Genomic DNA, 14,844 nt, shown 5'->3' on the forward strand with positions numbered 1-14,844 from the left:
GTCTTTCATGACCTTGATATTTTTGAACAGCACCAGCAAATTATTTTGCATAATATCCCTCAATGTGGGTCTGTCTGTTTCCTTTTGATTAGACTAAGGTTATACACCTTTGGCAGGAACACCACAAAAGTGATGTTGAGTTCTTGTCAGTGCATGGTGATCAGGAGGCGCATGATGTTTATCTGTCCCACTACTGCTGGTGTTATCTTTGGTCACCTTGGTTAAGGTAGCTATGTGCCTCCTAATCATCCCAGAGAGCTTCCTTGATCATTCTTAGAGCAGCACACTGCTCCACCATGGGATGTGCCATAAGTTTACCCAACTCCCTATGTACGGGCATTTAGGATTTTTCTAATATTTTGCGATTATCAGTAACACTGCAGTAAAGAACCTTGTCTTCTAATACTTAAAAGTTTTTTTTAAATTGAAGTATACATAAACATTATAAAAGGATACAAATCCTAAAGTGTATGGGTTAATGAATTTTCACAGATCAAACATGAGAAATCAGCATCGAGATTAAAATGGAACATTACCAGCCCCTCAGAGACCAATTGTCATCTTCCAGTATAATACTCCAAGGGTAACCACCATCCTGACTTCTAGTATCGTATGTTGGCTTTTACTGGCTTTTGACCTTTACATAAATGGAATCATGCATTATATATTCTTTTGTGTCTGACTTTATCTGTTCAATATTTACATATGAACAAATATGTTCACATATTTGTGAGTTCATCCATAGTATTGTGAGTAGTTGAGTTCATTCATTCATTTTTTTTTCTAAGATTGTTTTTTTGATGTGGACTATTTTTTTTAAAGAAGTCTTTATTGAATCTGTTACAGTATTGCTTTTGTTTTATGTTTTGTTTTTTTGGCTGCAAGGCACGTGGGATCTTAGCTCCCTGACCAGGGATCGAACCTGCACCCCCTGCACTGGAAGGTAAAGTCTTAACCACTGGACCGCCAGGGAAGTCCCAGAGTTCATTCATTCTTATTGCTGAGAATTCCATTGTATATTATATGTCAGTTTACTGATTCATTCTCGTATTGATGGGTATTTGGGTAATTTCTAATTTCTGGCTATAATGAACAGTGATGCTATGTATGTTCTAGTGTATATCTTTTGGTAAATACATGTTCACATATATTTGGTATATATTTAGAAGTAGACTTGCTTGTTCTTATTTTAAAATCAATATTGTACTTCCATAAGAACTTTGTGAAAATTAAATCATTTTACTCCATTAGGAAATGAGCCTATCACATATGGCCTTGCGTACATAATGAGATACAAAAAGACTGGTGAGCAATCCACTTCTGTGTGTTTTGTTATAAGTTATCTTGGACTGCTTGGTTTGCACCTCTTGTGGATGGTTGCTAGTCCATGGGGAGAACTCTATTTGCTAGGACACACATATTGCTATGGAGGTAAATGACAATTACCCGGAAAATAAAAATAAATGATAATGGATGGCTAAAGGAATGAGCAAAATATACTCAGAGTTTAGTTACAGGTAATCACAGTTCATTTCCCTCAGTTCTATTCAAGTGGATTGATAACATCACCAGTGGCAGATCTTTGGGACTAAACTATGAGGCTAGCGTCATAAAAAACTGTTTAAGAATCTCATATCACAAATAGAGATGGCTTTAAATAAACCCATGCACTTATGGTCAATTAATTTACAACAAAGAGGCAAGAATATACAATCGAGAAAAGGCAATCTCTTCAATAAATGGTGCTGGGAAAAATGGACAGCTACATGTAAAATAACGAAATTAGAACATTCTCTAATACCATATACAAAAATAAACTCAAAATGGATTAAAGACCTAAATGTAAGACCAGATACTATAAAACTCCTAGAGGAAAGCAGAGGCAGAACACTCTTTGACATAAATTGCAGCAATATTTTTTTGGATCCTCCTAGAGTAATGGAAACAAAAGCAAAATAAACAAATGGGACCTAATTAAACTTAAGAGCTTTTGCACAGCAAAAGAAACTAAATAAAACAAAAAGGCAACCTACTGAATGGGACAAAATATTTGCAAATGATGCAACCAACAAGGGATTAATTTCTGAAATATACAAACAGCTTATACAGCTTAATATCAAAAAGCAAACAACCCAATAAAAACATGGGCAGAAGATCTAAAGAGACATTTCCCCAAAGATGACATTCAGATGGCCAACAGGAACATGAAAAGATGCGCCACATCTCTAATTATTAGAGAAATGCAAATCAAAACTACAATGAGGTATCACCTCACACTGGTCAGAATGGCCATCATCAAAAATTCTATAAATAATAAATGCTGAAGAGGGTGTGGAGAAAGGGGTACCCTCAGACACTGTTGGTGGGAATATAAATTGGTACAGCCAGTACGGAGAATGGTATGGAGGTTCCTTAAAAAACTAAAAATAGAGTTACCATTATGATCCAGCAATCCCACTCCTGGGCATATATCCAGAAAAGATGAAAACTATAATTCAAAAAGATACATGCACCCCAATGTTCACAGCAGCACTATTTACAACAGCCAAGACATGGAAACAACCTAAATGTCCATCAGCAGATGAGTGGATAAAGAAGATGTGGTATAATATAAGAAAAAAACAAAACAGAACAAAACAAGAAGATGTGGTACATACATACAATGGAATATAACTCAGCCATAAAAAAGAATGCAATAATGCCATTTGCAGCAACATGGATGGACCTAGAGATAATCATAAGTGAAGTAAGTCAGACAGATAAAGACAAAGATCATATGATATCACTTAAACATGGAATCTAAAAAAATGATACCAAAAAAAGATTAAAAAATGATATAAATAAACTTATTTACAAAACAGAAATAGACTCACAGACACAGAAAAGGGGACATATAAAGGGTTACCAAAGGGCTTCCCAAGGGGTGGGGGAAGGATAAATTAGGAATTTGGGATTAATAGATATACACTACCATATATAAAACAGATAAACAGTAAGGACCTACTGTATAGCACAGGGAACTATATTCAATATCTTGTAATAACCTATAATGGAAAAGAATCTGAAAAAGAATATATATAATTATATATAATATATATATAAAATTCAGATACATATATATATATATGTATCTGAATTACTTTGCTGTACACCTGAAACACTGTAAATCAACTATACTTGAAAAAAAAATAAGAGTGGCTTTACTGGAAATATACAGCCTCTAAGAAAGCAAATGCAGGAGCACACTAAACTTATCACAATCATCTAATTCTTACCTTTTAGTAAGAAACTCAAATTTTAGGTGAACCTGTTGAACCACCTTCATATATATAATTATATGTGCATGATAACGATAACAATAATGATAATTCACAAATAACTCTATAATCTATGTGACTGAAGTTCAAGAATCTATAGTTCTAATGTAAAGTTTATTTTTTAAATTTTTATTTATTTTTTAAATTGTTTTGGCCATGCCGCATGGCTTGTGGGATCTTAGTTCCCTGACCAGGAATTGAACCTGGGCCCTCAGCAGTGAAAGCACGGAGTCTGAACCAGGAAATTCCCAAATATAAAGTTTAAAAAGGAACAAACAAAATTATATACACAGCATGATCATAACTTTGTGAGAAAAAGCATGTATGGTAAAAAAAAAAAAATTAGGAGGAAGTAAACCAAAATATAGTCTTTGGGATAGTGGAATTAAAAGAAATTATTTTTCTGGATGTTTCTAAATTTCAGGAGAGCTATAATATAATCATTTGTAATTCAAACAAACAGAAAACCAACAGAATTGATAGCTCACTGTGTATAAAGCACTCTTCAATACTGATGCTGTAAGGAATAGAAATACATATAAAATATGGTTCTGCTAAAGGATCTTGGCTTAATTTGGATTTTCTGAAATGTGATGGTAACAGTATTAAGCTTCAGGTAAGAGTGGAGGTCACAATCCCCTCAAGGGAAATTCATACAAATTACCTACCTCATAGCAGTACTGTTGAACTTTATGCAAAACTTTGTTTAGGTCCTTGTTCAGTTGTTCAAGCTCTAGAACAATCGTTGCATATCTCCGCTGAAATTCAATTCCAATGGGCATGGAATATGATTTCTGAGAAGAAAAAAAGTCAGTTTTGATAAATTTTTTTTAACAATGTGATTTCAATTTCTAACAGGACATTGGACTTACTCAAAATAGACTAAAGGTTATTAAAACAGTCTGTACTCAATGTTATACTTCTTAAATATGATAATGGTATTACTGCTATTTAGGAGATGGTTCTTAGGAGTGTCATGATGTCTGTCATTTACTTTTTTTAAAAAAATATATTTATTTATTTATTTTTGGCTGCGTTGGGTCTTCGTTGCTGTGCGTGGGCTTTCTCTAGTTGCGGCGAGCGGGGGCTACTTTTTGTTGTGGTGCGCGGGCTTCTCGTTGCGGCGGCTTCTCTTGTTGCGGAGCATGGGCTCTAGGCGCGCAGGCTTCAGTAGTTGTGGCATGTAGGCTCAGTAGTTGTGGCACATGGGCTTAGTTGCTCTGCGGCATGTGGGATCTTCCCAGACAAGGGATCAAACCTGTGTACCCTGCATTGGCAGGCGGATTCTTAACCACTGCGCCACCAGGGAAGTCCCTGTCATTTACTTTTTAAAAAACAGAGATCGTGTGTGTGTGTGTGTGTGTGTGTGTGTGTGTATACATATATATATATATATATATATATATATATATACATATACATATATATATATACACACACACATATATATATATAGAGAGAGAGAGAGTGTGTGCACGAGAGAGATTAAATGAAGCAAAATTGTTGAATCTATATATATGTTTGTTATATAAATCTTTCAACTTATAACTTTATCATTTTTAAAAATAAAAAGTTGGTAAAAAATTATATATATTCATTTGAAGTGTTCTAGTTACTAAAACTCAATTGATTCTCCACCTGGAATCAATTCAGTATAGCACAATGGATAAGAGCATGGGTGCTAGAATCATATTATATGTTCAAACCCCAACTCCATTATGTACTAGCTGTGTGACCTTAAGCAAGTTCCTTAATTTCTCTGTGCCTCTGTTTCCTCATCTGCAAAATGGGGATAAAAGAACATCTACCTAATGAGATTATGGTAAAGATTAAATGAAATAATATATGCCAGTATATTGCCTTCCATATAGAAAATGTTCAGTAAATATTAACTGTTATCATCACTGTCATCATTTCATATTTACTTCCTACCAGTAAGTGTAAATGGACTTTGATTCCATTTCCTTTCCTCTCTTCATAACACCTCCAATAAACTACACTATCCATTCTGCTCCAGCTACAAATGCTGCAATGAGACGTCTTCAGTCAAGCCAAGTTTAACCCACTTCTTTTTTCAGAGGATTTCTGAGAAAGCAGATCATCATGTACCAGGGAAACAAGTACAGTTAAGAAGGGAAAGGTATACCTAGACTGATACGGATAAACTACTTACACTAACACTAAATCACAGTATTATAATTGTTTAAGCTAACAGAAACCTTAGAGATCATCTTGTTCAGCCTTGTCATTTTACAGATGAGAAAACTGAAGCCCAGGAAAGTTAAATGCTTCGCTTAACAGCACACACTATTAATAACGTAACAGGCACTGTTCTAAGGGTTTAACAGAATCTCACTGAATCCTCACAACCATCCCATGAGAAGGGTACTATAATTATTCCCATTTTACATATGGAGGAATCTGAGGTCCATGTACCACAGCCAATAAGTGGTAAGCACACTGGATCTGAAGCTAGACTGCATCAGTCAGAATTCCTCCGCCACTTCTCTAGGAGATGGGTCAAAAAAGATCTTGCTGTGATTTATGTCAGAGAGAGTTCTTCCTATGTTTTCCTCTAAGAGTTTTATAGTGTCTAGTCTTACATTTAGGTCTCTAATCCATTTTTAGTTTATTTTTGAGTATGGTGTTAGGGAGTGTTCTAATTTCATTCTTTTACATGTAGCTGTCCACTTCTCCCAGCACCACTTATTGAAGAGACTGTCTTTTCTCCATTGTATATCCTTGCCTCCTTTGTCATAGATTAGGTGACCATAGGTGCGTGGGTTTATCTCTGGGCTTTGGATCTATGTTTCTGTTTTTGTGCCAGTACCATATTGTCTTGATTACTGTAGCTTTGTAGTATAGTCTGAAGTCAGGGAGTCTGATTCCTCCAGCTCCATTTTTTCCCCTGAAGACTGCTTTGGCTATTCGGGGTCTTCTGTGTCTCCATACAAATTTTAAGATATTTTTTTGAAGTTCCATAAAAAATGCCATCGGTAATTTGATAGGGATTGCATCGAAACTGTAGATTGCTTTGGGTAGTAGAGTCATTTTCACAATATTGATTCTTCCAATCCAAGAACATGGTATATCTCTCCATCTGTTGGTATCATTTTTAATTTCTTTCATCAGTGTCTTATAGCTTTCTGAATACAGGTCTTTTGTCTCCCTAGGTAGGTTTTTTCCTAGGTATTTTATTCTTTTTTTGAAATGGTAAATGGGAGTGTTTTCTTGATTTCTCTTACAGATTTTTCATCATTAGTGTATAGGAATGCAAGAGATTTCTGTGCATTAATTTTGTATCCTGCAGCTTTACCAAATTCATTGATTAGCTCTAGTAGCTTTCTGGTGGCATTTTTAGGATTCTCTATGTATAGTATCATGTCATCTGCAAACAGTGATAGTTTTACTTCTCCTTTTCCAATTTGTATTCCTTTTATTTATTTTTCTTCTCTGATTGCCGTGGCTGGGACTTCCAAAACTATGTCGAATAATAGTGGTGAGAGTGGATATCCTTGCCTTTTTCCTGATCTTAGAGGAAATGCTTTCAGTTTTTCACTACTGAGAATGATGTTTGCTGTGGGTTTGTTGTGTATGGCCTTTATTATGTTGAGGTAGGTTCCCTCTATGCCCACTTTCTGGGGTGTTTTTAGCATAAATGGGTGTTGAATTTTGTCAAAAGCCTTTTCTGCATCTATTGAGATGAACATATGGTTTTTCTTCTTCAATGTGTTAATATGGTGCACACTGATTGATTTGCATATATTGAAGAATCCTTGCATCCTTGGGATATATCCCACTTGACTGTGGTGTATCAACCTTTTAATGTGTTGTTTGATTCTGTTTGCTAGTATTTTGTTGAGGATTTTTGCATCTATATTCATCAGTGATATTGGTCTGTAATTTTCTTTTTTTGTAGTATATTTGTCTGGTTTTGGTGGCCTCACAGAAAGAGTGTGGGAGTGTTCCTTCCTCTGCAATTTTTTGGAAGAGTTTGAGAAGGATGGGTGTTAGCTCTTCTCTAAATGTTTGATAGAATTCACCTGTGAAGCCATCTGGTCCTGGACTTTTGTTTTTTGGAAGATTTTTAATTACAGTTTCAATTTCATTACTTGTGATTGGTCTGTTCATATTTTCTATTTCTTCCTGGTTCAGTCTTGGAAGGTTATACCTTTCTAAGAATTTGTCCATTTCTTCCAGGTTGTCCATTTTATTGGCACAGAGTTGCTTGCAGTAGTATCTTAGGATGCTTTGCATTTCTGCGGTGTCTGTTGCAACTTCTCCTTTTTCATTTCTAATTTTATTGATTTGAGTCCTCTCCCTCTTTTTCTTGATGAGTCTGGCTAATGGTTTATCAATTTTGTTTATCTTCTCAAAGAACCAGCTTTTAGTTTTATTGATCTTTGCTACTGTTTTCTTTGTTTCTGTTTCATTTATTTCTGCTGTGATCTTTATGGTTTCTTTCCTTCTGCTAACTTTGGGTTTTGTTTGGTCTTCTTTCTCTAGTTCCCTTAGGTGTAAGGTTAGATTATTTATTTGAGATTTTTCTTGTTTCTTGAGGTAGGCTTGTATAGCTGTAAACTTCCCTCTTAGAACTGCTTTTGCTGCATCCCATAGGTTTTGGATCGTCATGTTTTCATTGTCATTTGTGTCTAGGTATTCTTTGATTTCCTCTTTGATTTCTTCAGTGATCTCTTGGTTATTTAGTAACATATTGTTTAGCCTCCATGTGTTTGTGTTTTTAACGTTTTTTTCCCTGTAATTGATTTCTAATCTCATAGCATTGTGGTCAGAAAAGATGCTTGATATGATTTCAATTTTCTTAAATTTACCGAGGCTTGATTTGTGACCCAAGATGTGATCTGTTCTGGAGAATGCTCCGTGCGCACTTGAGAAGAAAGTGTAATCTGCTGTTTCTGGATGGAATGTCCTATAAATATCAATTAAATCTATCTGGTCTATTGTGTCATTTAAAGCTTCTGTTTCCTTATTTATTTTCATTTTGGATGATCTGTCCATTGGTGCAAGTGAGGTGTTAAAGTCCCCCACTATTATTGTGTTACTGTCAATTTCCTCTTTTATAGCTGTTAACAGTTGCCTTATGTATTGAGGTGCTCCTATGTTGGGTGCATATATATTTATAATTGTTATATCTTCTTCTTGGATTGATCCCTTGATCATTATGTACTGTCCTTCCTTGTCTCTTGTAACATTCTTTATCTTAAAGTCTATTTTATCCGATATGAGTATAGCTACTCCAGCTTTCTTTTGATTTCCATTTGCATGGAGTATCTTTTTCCATCCCCTCACTATCAGTCTGTTTGTGTGCCTAGGTCTGAAGTGGGTCTCTTGTAGACAGGATATAGATGGGTCTTGTTTCTGTATCCATTCAGCAAGCCTGTGTCTTTTGGTTGGAGCATGTAATCCATACACGTTTAACGTAATTATACATATGTATGTTCCTATGACTATTTTCTTAATTGTTTTGGGTTTGTTTTTGTAGGTCCTTTTCTTCTCTTGTGTTTCCCACTTAGAGAAGTTCCTTTAGCATTTGTCGTAGACCTGGTTTGGTGGTGCCGAATCCTCTTAGCTTTTGCTTGTCTGTAAAGCTTTTGATTTCTCCATCGAATCTGAATGAGATCCTTGCATGGTAGAGTAATCTTGGTTGTAGGTTCTTCCCTTTCATTACTTTAAGTATATCATGCCACTCCCTTCTGACTTGTAGAGTTTCTGCTGAGAAATCAGCTGTCAACCTTATGGGCGTTACCTTGTATGTTATTTGTCATTTTTCCCTTGCTGCTTTCCATAATTTTTCTTTGTCTTTAATTTTTGCCAATTTGATTACTATGTGTCTTGGTGTGTTTCTCCTCGGGTTTATCCTGTATGGGACTCTCTGCGCTTCCTGGACTTGGGTGGCTATTTCCTTTCCCATGTTAGGGAAGTTTTTGACTATAATCTCTTCAAATATTTTCTCTGGTCCTTTCTCTCTCTCTTCTCCTTCTGGGACCCCTATAATGCAAATGTTGGTGTGTTTAATGTTGTCCCAGAGGTCTCTTAGGCTGTCTTCATTTCTTTTCATTCTTTTTTCTTTATTCTGCTCTGCCGCAGTGAATTCCACCATTCTGTCTTCCACGTCACGTATCTGTTCTTCTGCCTCAGTTATTCTGCTATTGGTTCCTTCTAGTGTAGTTTTCATTTCAGTTATTGTATTGTTCATCTCTGTTTGTTTGTTCTTTAATTCTTCCAGGTCTTTGTTAAACATTTCTTGCATCTTCTCTATCTTTGCCTCCATTCTTTTTCCGAGGTCCTGGATCCTCTTTACTATCATTATTCTGAATTCTTTTTCTGGCAGGTTGCCTATCTCCAGTTCATTTAGTTGTTTTTCTGGGGTTTTATCTTGTTCCTTCATCTGGTACATAGCCCTCTGCCTTTTCATCTTGTCTATCTTTCTGTGAATGTGGTTTTTGTTCCACAGGCTGCAGGACTGTAGTTCTTCTTGCTTCTGCTCTGTGACCTCTGGTGGATAAGGCTATCTAAGAGGCTTGTGCAAGTTTCCTGATGGGAGGGACTGGCGGTGGGTAGATCTGACTCTATGAATTTATCTTACAAATAGACACAAACAAATGCACAAAACTATACAGACAAGGACATTTACTGTAGCAGTAGTTTAGTATAATCATGGAAATAACTCAAATATCAATTAATAGATTACTTAAATTATGGTATAATACAAAAATTTTAAGAGACTGAGATAAGTTAATATATAATGATATAATTTCATTTTTGTTAGGAAATCATTTTCAAAGCAACTCGGAAACAGACTCTGACCTGTCAGGGTGGCAATGGCCACTGAGCAGGGAGGAAGTTCTGCCTCGCACTCTGCGCAGGCTCTAGCTCCTCCAATAGCAGTCACACCTCCTATCAAGGTGACAGTGGCCAGCACACCCTCAGGAAAGATGTGGCTGTCATCCACATAAAATTCAGCCTTCACAGCAAAGACACTGGGCACATGCAGTCTACAAAGGGACACTCCCACATAAAAACACCCCTTCAAGACCACAATAGTTAACTGTTTTACCCAAATTCACAGAGACAGAGAAAGTAAAATGAAAAGGCAAAGGAACTACTCTCAATTGAAAAAGCAAGAGAAAACCCCTGCAAAAAAAAAAAAAAAAAAAGAAATGGAGATAATCAGTCTATCAGACAATGAACTAAAAAATTTGGTAATATGGGAATTCCCTGGCGGTCCAGTGGTTAGGACTTGGAGTTCTCACTGCCAGGGGCCCGGATTCGATCCCTGGTCCGGGAACTAAGATCCTGCAAGCGTGAGATCTTAGTTTGCGTGGTGTGGCCAAAAAAAAAAAAAAAAAAAAAATTGGTAATAAAAATGCTAACTGAATTAAGAAAGAGAAATGATCTATAAGCACAGATCATTTTAATAAGGAACTAGAAACTATAAATAAGACCCAATCAAAAACAGGTAATTCAATTCCTGAGATAAAAGCACTCTAGAAGCAATGAATAGCAGACCACATCACAGAAGAACACATAAGTGATCTGGAAGACAGAATAATGGAAATCACCCAATCAGAACAGCAGACAGAAAGACAAATGAAAATAAACAAACCAAAAATACCAAAACAAACAAACAACAAAAAAACCCCAAAAGCAACATGTGAGATCTTTGGGATAATATAAAACGTGCCAACATTCACATTATGGGGTTTTCAGAAGGAGAAGATAGAGAGAAACTGTATTTAAAGAAATTATGGCTGGAAATTTCCCAAATCTAAAAAAGTAAACAGATATCCAGGTACAGGAAGCACATAGGGCCCCAAACAAGGTGAACCCAAACAGACCCACACCAAAACATATCATAAGTAAAATGGCGAAAGTTAAAGATAAATAGAAAATTCTAAAGGCAGCAAGAGAAAAACAGAGTCATATATAAAGGAATGTCTAAAAGCCTATCAACTGATTTCTCTGCAGAAATTCTGCAGGCCAGAAGGGAGTGGCATGATATATTCAAAGTCCTAACAGGGAAAAACCTGCAACCTAGGATACTCTACCCAGAAAGATTATCATTTAGAATAGAAGGAGAGATAAAGAACTTCTCAGACAAGTAAAACCTAAAAGAGTTCACCAATACTAAACCTCGCCTAAAAGAAATGTTGGAGGGTCTTCTCTAAATGGAAAAGAAGTAACAATCTATAGGAAAGGGGAAATCCCAAAAGAAAAGGCAAATATATAGTAAGGATTGAAGATCACTTAAATAAGACAGTACCTAGATTTAAAAAAAAAAGAAATTATAAAAGCAACTATAACTACAATAAACAGTAAAGGGATAAGCATGAATGTAAAATATGACATCAAAGAACAACATATGAAGGGGAATTCCCTGGTGGTCCAGTGGTTAGGACTCGGTGCTCTCACTGCCAGGGCCCCAGGTTTGATCCCTGGTCAGGGTACTAAGATCCCACAACCCGTGCAGTGTGTGTGTGGGAAAAAAAAAATATATATATATATATTTATATATGATATATATGATATATATATATGAAGGAGGGGAGTGAAAACTGTAGAACTTTTCAGAATGTGTTTGAACTTAAATGATTATCAGTTTAAAGCAAGTAGACATAATTATAGGTCAACATATATGAACCCCATTGTAACTACAAATCAAAAACCTACAGTAGATACACAAAAACCAAAAAGAAACAATTCAAGCATACTAAAAAAGAAAATCATCAAACCACTATGGGAGAAACAAAAAGAAGAAATGAATGAAGACGAACTACAAAAACAACCGGAAGGGCTTCCCTGGTGGCGTAGTGGTTGGGAGTCCGCCTGCCGATGCAGGGGACACGGGTTCGTGCCTTGGTCCGGGAAGATCCCACATGCCGTGGAGCGGCTGGGCCCATGAGCCATGGCCGCTGAGCCTGTGCATCTGGAGCCTGTGCTCCACAACGGGAGAGGCCATGACAGTGAGAGGCCCGCGTACCGCAAAAAAAACAAAAAAACAGAAAAACAAAAAAACTGGAAAACAAGGATTAAAATGGCAATGAGTACATATCTATCAATAATTACTTTAAATGCTCCAAAAGACACTCCAAAAGACAGCGTGGCTGACTGGATAAAAAAAACAAAACCCTTCAATAAACTGCCTAATAAACTCACTTCAGGGTAAAAGACACATACAGACTGAAAGTGAGTGGATAAAAAAACACTTCATGCAAACGAGAATGACAAGAAAGCAGGGGTAGCAATACTCATATCAGACAAAATAGACTTTCAAAGGTTATAAGAAAAGATAGCGAAGGGCATTATATAATGATAGAGGGATCAAAACAAGACAGGATATAACACTTGTTAACATACATGCACCTAATATAGGCGCACCTAAATATATAAAGCAAATTTTAACAGACATAAAGGGAGAAATTGACAAAAATATAATAACAGTAGGGGACTTTAACATCCCATTTACATCGACGGACAGAAAATCCAGACAGAAAATCAACAGGGAAACAGTAGTCTTAACTGACACATTAGACCAGTTGGACTTAATTGATAGCTACAGGAAATAACATCCAAAAATAGCAGAATACATACACATTCTTTTCAAGGGCACATGGAACGTTCTCCAGGATAGATCACATACTACGTCACAAAACAAGTCTCAAGAAATGTAAGAGGATAGAAATTATATCAAGCATTTCTCCCAAGCACAACAGTATGAAACTATAAATGAACTACAGAAAGAAAACCAGGAAAGAACAAACACACTGAGACTAAACAATATGCTACTAAAAAAAAAAAAAAAAAAAAAAGGGGGGTCAATGATGAAATCAAAAAGGAAATTAGAAAATACCTCAGGACAAATGAAGATGAAAACACAGTTTTCCAAAATCTATGGGATGCAGCAAAAATAGTTCTAAGAGAGAAGTTCATAGTGATATAGGCCTTCCTCAAGAATAAGAAAAATCTCAAATAAACAACCTAACGTACCACCTAAAAGAATTAGAAAAAGAAAAACAAAGTTCAAAGTCAGCAGAAGGAAGGAAATAATAAAGATCGGAGAGAATAAATAAAATAGAGACCAAAAAAATCAACAGAGAATATCAATGAAACCAAGACCTGGTTATTTAAAAAGACAAATAAAATTGATAAACTTTAGCCAGGCTCTCATCAAGAAGAAAAGAGAGAGGACCCAAATAAACACAATACTACAGAGAAACAAACAAACAAAATGACAGAGAATACTACGAATAGTTATATGCCTACAAACTGGATAACCTAGAAGACATGGACAAATTTCTAGAAAGATACAGCTTGCCAAGACTGAGTCAAGAAGAAACAGATAATTTGAAGACCGATCACTAGGAGTGAAATTGAATCTACAATTAAAATACTCCCAGCAAACAAAAGTCCAGGACCAGACAACCAAACATGTAAAGAAGAACTTATACCTATCCTTCTCAAACTATTCCAAAAATCTGAAGAGGAGGGAACGCTCCCAAATTCATTTTATGAGGCCCCACCATTACCCTGATACCAAAATCACACATAGACTCTACAAAAAAGGAAAATTACAGGCCAATATCTTTGTTTAATAGAGATGCAAAAATCCTCAACAAAATATAAGCAAACCTAATCCAATGATGCATAAAACGGATCATACACTATGATCAAGTTGGATTTATCCCAGGGTCACAAGGATGGTTCAACATACACAAATTAGCCAATGTGACATACCACTTTAACAAACAAAAAAAGATGAAAATCACATGATTATCTCAACAGACGCAGAAAATGCATTTGACAAACTCAATATCCATTCATGATAAAAATGTTCATCGGGCTTCCCTGGTGGCGCAGTGGTCGAGAGTCCGCCTGCCGATGCAGGGGACACGGGTTCGTGCCTCGGTCTGGGAAGATCCCACATGCCGCGGAGCGGCTGGGCCCGTGAGCCATGGCCGCTGAGCCTGCGCGTCTGGAGCCTGTGCTCCGCAACGGGAGAGGCCACAACAGTGAGAAGCCCGCGTACAGCAAAAAAAAAAAAAAAAAAAAAAAAAAAATGTTCATCAAAGTGGGTATAGAGGGAACAAATCTCAACATATATGACAAACCCACAGCCAACATAATACTGAACAGTGAAATGCTGAAAGCCTTCCCGCTAAATTCAGCAAATAGTACTGGAAGTCCTAGACACAGCAATCAAAAACAAAAAGAAATAAAAGGTACACAAATTGCAAGTGAAGAGCTAAAACTGTCATTATCTGCAGATGACATGATACTCTATAGAGAACCCTAAAGTCTAGGCCCCAAAACTATTAGAACTAATAGATGAATTTGGAAAGGGTGCAGGATACAAGACTAATATATAGAAATATGCTGCGGTTCTATATACTAATAATGAAATATCAAAAAGAGAAAGTAAAAAACAATCCTGTTTAAAATTGCACCAAAAACAAACTCTAGGAATAAACTTCACCAAGGAGGTGAAAGACCTATACTCTGAAAATTA

At 36.2% G+C, this 14,844-nt stretch overlaps 1 protein-coding gene across 3 annotated transcripts in view; it reads right to left on the bottom strand.

Moving 5' to 3' along the window:
- Nucleotides 1–14,844, bottom strand: part of LIN9 (lin-9 DREAM MuvB core complex component) — a 93,486-nt gene that overhangs the window by 3,015 nt on the left and 75,627 nt on the right. For all 3 annotated transcript variants that reach the window (XM_081221382.1, XM_081221381.1, XM_081221383.1), the window contains exon 12: nucleotides 3,986–4,111. In XM_081221382.1, the coding sequence (XP_081077508.1) occupies nucleotides 3,986–4,111 (126 nt within the window). The remainder of the gene's footprint in view (nucleotides 1–3,985; nucleotides 4,112–14,844) is intronic.

This window comes from Mesoplodon bidens (genome assembly GCF_964165515.1).
Source record: "Mesoplodon bidens genome assembly, chromosome: 2".
Taxonomy (NCBI): domain Eukaryota; kingdom Metazoa; phylum Chordata; class Mammalia; order Artiodactyla; family Ziphiidae; genus Mesoplodon; species Mesoplodon bidens.